Raw genomic sequence first — 9,755 nt, forward strand, 5'->3', positions numbered from 1 at the left:
ACAGTACCGGTAAAGTTTTAGAACACCTACTCATTCAAGGGTCTTTCTTTCTTTTTTACTATTTTCTACATTGTATAATGATAGTGAAGAAATCAAAACTATGAAATAACACGTATGGAATCATGTAGTAAACAAGAAAAGTGTTAAACAAATCCAAATATATTTTATATTTGAAGATCTTCAAAGTAGCCACCCTTTGCCCTGATGACAGCTTTGCACACTCTTGGCATTCTCTCAGCCAGCTTCACCTGCACCTGCACTTTTCATTCACTCTGCGGTCCAACTCATCCCAAACCATCTCACTTGGGTTGAGGTCAGGTGATTGTGGAGGCCAAGTCATCTGATGAAGCACTCTGTCACTTTCCTTCTTGGTCAAATAGTGTGTTGAGTCTTTTTTTCTTCTTTTTGGTTACTACATGATTCCATATATGTTATTTCATAGTTTTGATGTCTTTACTATTATTCTACAATGTAGAAAATAGTAAATATAAAGAAAAACTCTTGAATGAGTGTAACGGTTTTCTTGAGTTGAAGGAGAGGCGGACCAAAACGCAATGTGGTTGTTATTCATGGTTCTTTAATAAAGAAACTATACATGAATAGACTAACAAAACCAAGAAATGTGAAAAACCAAAACAGCCCTATCTGGTGCAAACACAGAGACAGGAACAATCACCCACAAACACACAGTGAAACCCAGGCTACCTAAGTATGATTCTCAATCAGAGACAACTAATGACACCTGCCTCTGATTGAGAACCATACTAGGCCGAAACATAGAAATACCCAAATCATAGAAAAACAAACATAGACTGCCCACCCCAACTCACGCCCTGACCATACTAAATAATGACAAAACAAAGGAAATAAAGGTCAGAACGTGACAATGAGTAGGTGTGCCCAAACTTTTGACTGGTATTGTATTTATTACTATTTATTATTAGGTGCGGACTCCGGCCGCAAAACCTTAACCTATAGGGGAGGGTCTGGGTGGGCGTCTGTCCGCGGTGGCGGCTCTGGCGCGGGACGCGGACCCCACTTCACCATCGTCTTAGTCCGCCTTATTGTCCGCCTCCATGGCTTTCTAACCATGGCAACCCTTCTCAATGACCCCACTGGACATAGGGGCAGCTCGGGACAGAGGGGCAGCTCGGGACAGAGGGGCGGAAGCTCTGGCAGCTCTGGGCTGAGGGGCTCTGGCGCCTCTGGGCTGAGGGGCTCTGGCGCCTCTGGGCTGAGGGGCTCTGGCGCCTCTGGGCTGAGGGGCTCTGGCGCCTCTGGGCTGAGGGGCTCTGGCGCCTCTGGGCTGAGGGGCTCTGGCGCCTCTGGGCTGACTGGCGGCACTGGCGGATCCTGGCTGACTGGCGGCACTGGCGGATCCTGGCTGACTGGCGGCACTGGCGGATCCTGGCGGCACTGGCGGCGCTGGGCAGACTGGCGGCGCTGGCGGCGCTGGGCAGACTGGCGGCACTGGCGGCGCTGGGCAGACGGGTGGCTCAGGCGGCGCTGGGCAGACTGGCGACTCTGATGGCGCTGGGCAGACGGGTAGCTCTGATGGCGCTGGGCAGACGGGTAGCTCAGATGGCGCTGGGCAGACGGGAAGCTCCGGCAACGCTGGAGAGGAAGGCTCTGGCAGCGCTGGACTGAGTAGCTCTGGCGCCTCTGGAATGAGGGGCTCTAGCGCCTCTGGAATGAGGGGCGGGAGCTCTGGCAGCGCCGAACAGGCGGGAGACTCCGGCAGCGCTGGAGAGGAGGAAGGCTCCGGCAGCGCTGGACAGGCGAGGCGCACTGTAGACCTGATGTGTGGTGCTGGCACTGGTGGTACTGGGCCGAGGACACGCACAGGAAGCCTGGTGCGGGGAGCTGCCACCGGAGGGCTGGTTTGTGGAGGTGGTACTGGACAGACCGGACCGTGCAGGCGCACTGGAGCTCTTGAGCACCGAGCCTGCCCAACCTTACCCGGTTGAATGCTCCCGGTCGCCCTGCCAGTGCGGCGAGGTGGAATAGCCCGCACTGGGCTATGCAGGCGAACCGGGGACACCGTGCGCAAGGCTGGTGCCATGTAAGCCGGCCCAAGGAGACGCACTGGGGACCAGATGCGTAGAGCCGGCTTCATGGCACTTGGCTCGATGCTCACTCTAGCCCGGCCGATACGCGGAGCTGGTATGTACCGCACTGGGCTATGCACCCGCACTGGGGACACCGTGCGCTCCACCGCATAACACGGTGCCTGCCCGGTCTCTCTCGCCCCCCGGTAAGCACAGGAAGTTGGCGCAGGTCTCCTACCTGGCTTCGCCACACTTCCTGTGTGCCCCCCCCAATACATTTTTGGGGCTGACTCTCGGGCTTCCATCCACGCCGCCGTGCTGCCTCCTCATACCAGCGCCTCTCCGCCTTCGCCGCCTCTAGCTCTTCTTTGGGGCGGCGATATTCTCCTGGCTGTGCCCAGGGTCCTTTTCCGTCCAATTCGTCCTCCCATGTGCATTCCTCCTCGCGCTGCTCCTGCTGCCGCTTCTCCTGCTGCACCTTGGGGCGGCGACACTCCCCTGGCTTTGCCCAGGGTCCTCTCCCGTCGAGGATTTCTTCCCAAGTCCAGAAGTCTTTATTTCGCTGCTCCTGCTGCTGCTGCCTGTTACCACGCCGCTTGGTCCAGTTGTGGTGGGTGATTCTGTAACGGTTTTCTTGAGTTGAAGGAGAGGCGGACCAAAACGCAGCGTGGTTATTATTCATGGTTCTTTAATAAAGAAACTATACATGAATAGACTAACAAAACAAGAAATGTGAAAAACCAAAACAGCCCTATCTGGTGCAAACACAGAGACAGGAACAATCACCCACAAACACACAGTGAAACCCAGGCTACCTAAGTATGATTCTCAATCAGAGACAACTAATGACACCTGCCTCTGATTGAGAACCATACTAGGCCGAAACATAGAAATACCCAAATCATAGAAAAACAAACATAGACTGCCCACCACAACTCACGCCCTGACCATACTAAATAATGACAAAACAAAGGAAATAAAGGTCAGAACGTGACAATGAGTAGGTGTGCCCAAACTTTTGACTGGTATTGTATTTATTAACTTAATTATTCATCAATAGAGGACACGTGTAACATAAAGCTTTTTTCACTTCATTATCCCAGTGGGACACTGAAACTTGGATTAAAACGATGTAAGAAATGTTTCATGTTTTTTCTAAATGATATTTTTCTGGAGTGTTGAACTTAACTCTCCCTCCTTATCTCAATATATCTTTCCCTCTTCTTCTGTATTTCTCTTGACCGGTTTCCCTCATCAGAGATGGTACGGACGGCCACACCGTTCCCCATGGTTTCGCTGCTTTTCGTCTTCACCGCCTTCGTCATCAGTAACATCGGACACATCCGGCCCCAGCGCACCATCCTAGCCTTCATCTCTGGAATCTTCTTCATCCTCTCAGGTAAGGAGCCACATAAACGTTTCCTATTGGCTGTTGTTTTAATGATGTTCAGTGTTCAAGATGCTTCTTGGTTGATGAAATCTGGCAATGGTATCTAAATTAGGTTCTGTGTGATCTGGGTCTGGAACCCCCGTGATTAGTTTCTGATTTAGTGGCTTGGCTAACAGTTTATCCTGATCCTCAGTTGTCTATAAGATTACATCATTTTCTATTTGGGGGTATTGCATGTCTTGCTTACAGATGCTAGCCTAGCATGAGACGCTGCTGACGGAGCAGTTATGTGCCCATCTTGTCCTTATTACATGTCACTGACCTGCAGCAGTGAACGATTGCACTCTTTTCAGGCGCAAATTGAATACATTGTGCTTTTCTAGTAGTTAACTCGATGAAAGGTATTTACTGTTTACTTTATGTTCGTATTCTTATCTTTTATTATTTCTTATTGTTGTTGCGTTGTCGAGAAGGAACCTGCAAGTAAGCCTTTCGTTGGACGGTGTAGACCATGTGTATCCTGTACATACAATTTATACAACTTGAAATTTCCTGGGCTGTGAGCTGAGATTTTTTTTTTTTTTACAAATAAAACTTAAAATATTGTAAAACCACAACAGCTTCAGGTAATGGGTCTCAAAAAACGACTTGAGAAATCCACTGGACTTGAGAAAATATTCTGTTATTCTGAAACCATTTCAACAAACTGACAGCTCTCTAGTTTTTCTGCATGACATTGTTCTCAATGTCTGTTCTATAAAAATGTGGTTGCCATGGAATTACATTTCATCATAGTTTCACAACACAAATGACTAAAAAAGTCCTCGCAAACAAAACGTTTTCACATCCTGATTCAGGATCAGCTCTCCATACACCTTTTCCTAACCCAAACCATTCTGAAGAAACAGAATGGACGACGCTTCAAACTGGCTCCCGGTGCAGCCTGCCTTTCTTCAGAGAAGGACAGTGTTTTCTAGCACGCCCACGCAGAACGGCTGACTGCTGCTGAGAGGGAAGCAGGCGAGGCGAGGAGCTAGCAGCAGCTAGCCACACAGCTCCCCCTGCTGACCCAGTAAGGGGAAGCCAGGTCACTGGTTCCCAAGAGCTTTGGCCGCTGCATCTGCTGCTGCTACTGCTGCCTGCTCGAGCTTGCTGCCTGAATCTCCTCCTGCTGTTGTTGTTGTTGTTGTGCTGGTCAGGGTTGATTATGCAGTGGGGCTGTTGTGCTGGTTAATGGTGGAGGAGGATTTCAGGGTCAGAGACAGCAGCAGCTGAGGCTGGCCGGCTGGGGAAAAGCACAGACACGTCCTTTAATTAGGTTTTCTTTCTCTTCCACCACTGCTCTTGTCTGTTGTCCTTGTTTATCGCAGATTCGCAGGCAGTGGTTGGGATTTGGTTTCCATTTAGTACAATGAGGCTAATTTATTCCAAATAATGAATCGTTAACATGTGCTTCAAGAGGAAGTTTTGAGGACATTATTCAGTTGTTTTCTTGTTGCTTTTTAATGCGTCAGGGTAAATGTGCTCAAATGTTTGGCCATACGAGCTCTTTTCCGTGTGAAGGCAGAAACACGTAGCAAAAATGGTGGCTTTTGGAAGGCTAACTGAGAAAACATTTGAGAAACTATGATATTTGTTTTGCAGTGGTGACACTAATTTAGCTAGTCTAGTGTAATACAGTGGTTGGTTGGTTGTAGTAGTAGTAGCAATGGTTGGTCATTTGCAGTGTATCGTAATCACATTTTACAATCTAGAATTTATGATTCTTGTTTTTGTAAAATAATGTTCTCATAAAAGAACAATAACAATGGGTTGTCCTCAAAGCTCCTGTCTGTATCCTATGCCCTTTGAGTAGACTATTGACTTTGGCTCGAAATATGGTGTTTTTGATCCCATTCCAGCAGTGTGACTATAGGCCACATACTGTCCCACTTTCCAGCTGTCTCGCCCTTTATGTCAAGAGGATCTATTTGGATGCCAAGGCAACAAGCAGTCAGAGATGAACTCATATGAACATTCCATCTCTCTCCCTCCATCTTGCCCACTGTGTATCCCCCTGTCTCCAAATCTCTCTCTCACTCTCCCTACCACCCACCCTCCCCTTCACGTCCACACTCTCTGACCCATTCCCCCATCCACTCTTGCCACTGGCATTTGTCCCTTCCCTCCTCCCTTCCTCTCTCTTTCCTCTACCCTTTTCTCCCTCTCTCATTCTAATTTACAATACCCTTTCTCTGTTACTCACTGTTTCATATAATCTTCCCAACCCTGTACACTCCTTCTCTCCATTCTCCCTCTCTCCTCTTCCGCTCTCACCCTCCACTGGCCCCGCCTCTTCTCCCCTCCTCCTTTCTCTCCCCTCTTCTCTCCCACTCTCCATTCCATCTCGCTCTCTTTCACCTACTCCTTCTCATGTCTTTCTCTGCTTCTCTGCCTCTCCATTGCCTCTCTCCCCCCCCCCTTTCCCTCCCTCTCTTTTTCTCTCCATCACCCTCCTCTCCCCCTTCTCAGGGCTGAGCCTGGTGGTGGGCCTGGTCCTCTACATCAGCAGCATCAACGACGAGGTGATGAACCGGCCACGTGAGCCCGAGCACTTCTTCCACTACCACTACGGCTGGTCCTTCGCCTTCGCTGCCAGCTCCTTCCTCCTCAAAGAGGTCAGCACACCAGTGGCCTGCTAGCGTAGCGCCCGACCACTAACTACTAACCTCTTCTAACTGCTAACCAACGTCTAGCGCAGTACTTCACTGTTAGGACCCCCCCCCCCTCCCAACCACCTTGCGTCAACATTCATAAATGTTAATAACGCACACTTTAGGGTGACAGCTCTGTCACAGCGGCAGCTTAAAACGCTGCTGTCGTCACATGAATATACAGTTCGCTAGAGGGCTTTTCTTTTTCTCCAGCCCCTCTGCGGCGGCAGGAGGAAGAGGAGAGGGAATAGCGCTTAGCGCCAGCGCCGATGTGCTCAAGTTTCAAGGATGTTGTATCAAGATGTCAGCGATGAATAGTGGATGAGGTGTAAATGCTTGGCGCAACATGAATGCATTTTTGATAATGAGTTATTACACGGAGGAGCGGTTTGGTTGAGCCTGAGCATTATTGTCTCTTCAGTGCATTGCAGGGTAGGTTGCTAAGACCCTAAGAGGTTTGTGCATCATATTATTAAAATGTTTCATATTTTATATTGATTCAAAAAAAAATGTTTGTAGATCTTTCAGGATGCGATATTACATCGTGTTGTATTGAGGGGTATTGTGCTTTATTAAAGGCCCAGTGCAGTCAAAAACGAGATTTTCCTGTGTTTTATATATATTTCTAAACTGTGAGGTTGGAATAATACTGTGAAATTGTGAAAATTATTACAATGCCATTTTACTGTAAGGGCTGTATGAAAAGAACTCATGAAATGTCATCCTGTTTGGGTGGGATGGAGTTTTGGCCTGTCTGGTGATAAATTAGGTGACAAATTAGTTAATATACCAATCAGAAAGAAAGTTGTTTTCAGTTTTCCCCTCGGCACTCAGACCACTCCCAGACAGTCCTAGCAAAATTGTTGCTTGAGAAATGGCTCTTTGCTTTGAAGCAATTGTTCTTTCTTTTTTAAACATTTGCATTGAAAACAATCACAGTAAGGTACTTAATTGTTACCCACAAACTATTTGATATTGAGATAAAAATGGCTGCATTGGACCTTTAAATGTTCCAGTATTTATTGTATTTCATGGCCCAGTACTGTATGTAATTTTTATATAATATGATTTATTTTTAGTTAGACTTCTTTTTGCTGTGGTTCAGAGTGTGCCTGATGTATGTATGATGGCCCAATGTGTCACTTATGACTTCTTTATGATGTTGTTTCAGTTTCATGTCATGCGTTAATATGAGTCATGGTATCTCATAGTGTGCTTGCGCTGCTCTCTCCCAGGGGGCTGGGGTGATGTCAGTGTACCTCTTCATGAAGCGCTACGCCGAGGAGGAGATGTACCGGCCCCACCCATCCCTCTACCGCCCCCGCCTGTCCGAGTGCAGCGACTACAGTGGCCAATACCTTCATCCCGAGTCGTGGCCTCCTCCAAAAAGGGGCCGCAGCGCGTCTGAAGTCTCCAGCGACATCTCCATCCAGCTGAACCAGACGCCCCCGCCGCCCAAGGGCAGCTCCATGCAGCAGCAGCAGGCCCCGTCCTCTGGCCCCTCCTCGGGCGCCAGCTACCAGCCGTCCTCCTCCTCCTCCTCCTACCCCCACCACTCCATGTCCTCCCACCCCCTCCACTCCAGCCACCACACCATGTCCTCCCACCCCAGCGGGCCCCCTCCCCAGTCCATGCCCATGGCCATGCCCCCCTCTGCCCAGCCCCCTCCCCGATACCACCAACACATGCACATGAGTGCCTCGCCGTGCTAGAAGGGGGGAGTGAGGAATGAGGGAGGGAGGGAGGGGAGGGGGGGATAGACAGAGCAGGGGTTGGCTCTGTCGTACGTCCAACACACAGAGACAGATGCAAACACACACACACACACACACACATGCACACATACGTGCACACAGAAGTGTGGGAGGAGAGATGGAAGAGGGGAGGAAGGAAGGATATTTAGGAGATCAAGAGAAAGAAGGGAATGAACGAAGGAAAGAAAACGAGATGGGTGGAGGATGATTCACAATTGATGCTGTGCTTAAAATGAAGACAGATATTTTAAAAGAGGGAGAGAGAGAGGGAGGGATATGATCATCATTTACACAATAAGAAAAAGAGGGAGGAGGGGGGGGGGTTTATAAGAAAGGGTGATGCTGTTTCAGAAGAAAAAGAATTTCGCATTTCAAGCACTAACACACACAAGAATCAAGAACAAATTGTATATGCATAGAGATTTATACTTAAACTGTATAGACATTTTTCTTTCTCTAAGTCCTGGAAAAACAAATGTTGAAATCTTAACCATGTTTGTCTTTCATGAGATGTGTATTCCTGTATGATTAGTTCTATCATTTCATTCATCGTTTGTATTTGAGAGGCAAGAATTGTGAGTACGAAGACGGAAATCTGAGACATCTGAAGATCATTCAAGAGGGTTCTGTGACTTATCTGCACATACTGTAACATCTCAGATTCCCCATGGGTTCCAAAATGGTTCTTCGGCTTTCCCCATAGGACAACCCATTTTGGTTCCAGGTAGAACCCTTTTTGGTTCCATGTAAAATCCTCTGTGAAAAGGGTTCGACATGGATTCTAAAATGGGTCTAGCTGGAACCAAAAGGGTTCTACCTGGAAAGAAAAATGTTTTTTCTCCAATGAGGACAGCCGAAAAAGGTTCTAGCTAGCATCTTTTGTGTGTGTGTGTGTATAAATGTCCAGGTCATAGGCTTCAGCATCCATAAAAAAACACTTGAATTGTTGTTTCATGTTTTTGACTAAAATGTCATGGTAACAAAGAAAATCCATAACTTTCCAACATTTTCCAACAAATATTTATTTCTGAGAATATTAAAAAAAGCACCCATTTTACTACGAAGAATGAGAGCCTATTTGCAGATTCCATGAGACATATGATCCTCCTTTGATTGCTAATTAGCTTGAGTGTTCATATTCTGTAGCACATGGCTGCTTACCAGTAGAGTATCTTCCTTCTATTCATAGTTACCAAAAGAGCTTCCCATACAGCAATGGAGTAGATTGATGAAGTAAAGACTGTGTTTGTTTTGAAATGTTGACTTTTCTCCTTCTGACTGTGACTCGGTATATATAATACATGCTGCCTATGTAGCCTACCTAATGCACAACATGTTTACATTCTATTCTGATGTTTATTGGTATCCTTATACTAAATGCAACACACACGCACACACACACACACACACAAACCAGCTGCCACAGTCCTGCTATAACTACAATTACTACTATTTCTACTACTAATATCAAAAGAAAGATTGTGACCATTATCATTATCTATGTTTATAAACATCTGTATTATAATAATGTAAGTAAATGCAACTATATATGAATATATAATAAAACCATAGAGGTTGTGTGAGAAAGAAAGTGAGAGGCTGATAAGAGTTTAACAATGTCTAATATAAAGCACAGAAATCAACATTGAGTGTACCAAACATTAGAAACCCCTCCTCCCCCCTCAATTTGTCGGGGCATGGACTCTACAAGGTGTCGAAAGTGTTCCACAGGGATGCTGAACCATGTTGACTCCAACGCTTCCCACAGTTTGGTCTAGTTGGCTGGATGTCCTTTGGGTGGTGGACCATTCTGGATACACACAGGAAACTGTCGAGCGTGGGATAACCCTGCTACCATACCCCGGTTCAA

At 47.2% G+C, this 9,755-nt stretch overlaps 1 protein-coding gene across 2 annotated transcripts in view; it reads left to right on the top strand.

Moving 5' to 3' along the window:
- Positions 1 to 7,843, top strand: part of LOC139372609 (voltage-dependent calcium channel gamma-7 subunit-like) — a 29,845-nt gene extending 22,002 nt beyond the window's left edge. For both annotated transcript variants that reach the window (XM_071112375.1, XM_071112373.1), the window contains exons 4-6: positions 3,307 to 3,447; positions 5,950 to 6,095; positions 7,367 to 7,843. In XM_071112375.1, the coding sequence (XP_070968476.1) occupies positions 3,307 to 3,447; positions 5,950 to 6,095; positions 7,367 to 7,843 (764 nt within the window). The remainder of the gene's footprint in view (positions 1 to 3,306; positions 3,448 to 5,949; positions 6,096 to 7,366) is intronic.
- Positions 7,844 to 9,755: the final 1,912 nt, after the last annotated feature.

This window comes from Oncorhynchus clarkii, chromosome 18 (assembly GCF_045791955.1).
Source record: "Oncorhynchus clarkii lewisi isolate Uvic-CL-2024 chromosome 18, UVic_Ocla_1.0, whole genome shotgun sequence".
NCBI lineage: Eukaryota > Metazoa > Chordata > Actinopteri > Salmoniformes > Salmonidae > Oncorhynchus > Oncorhynchus clarkii.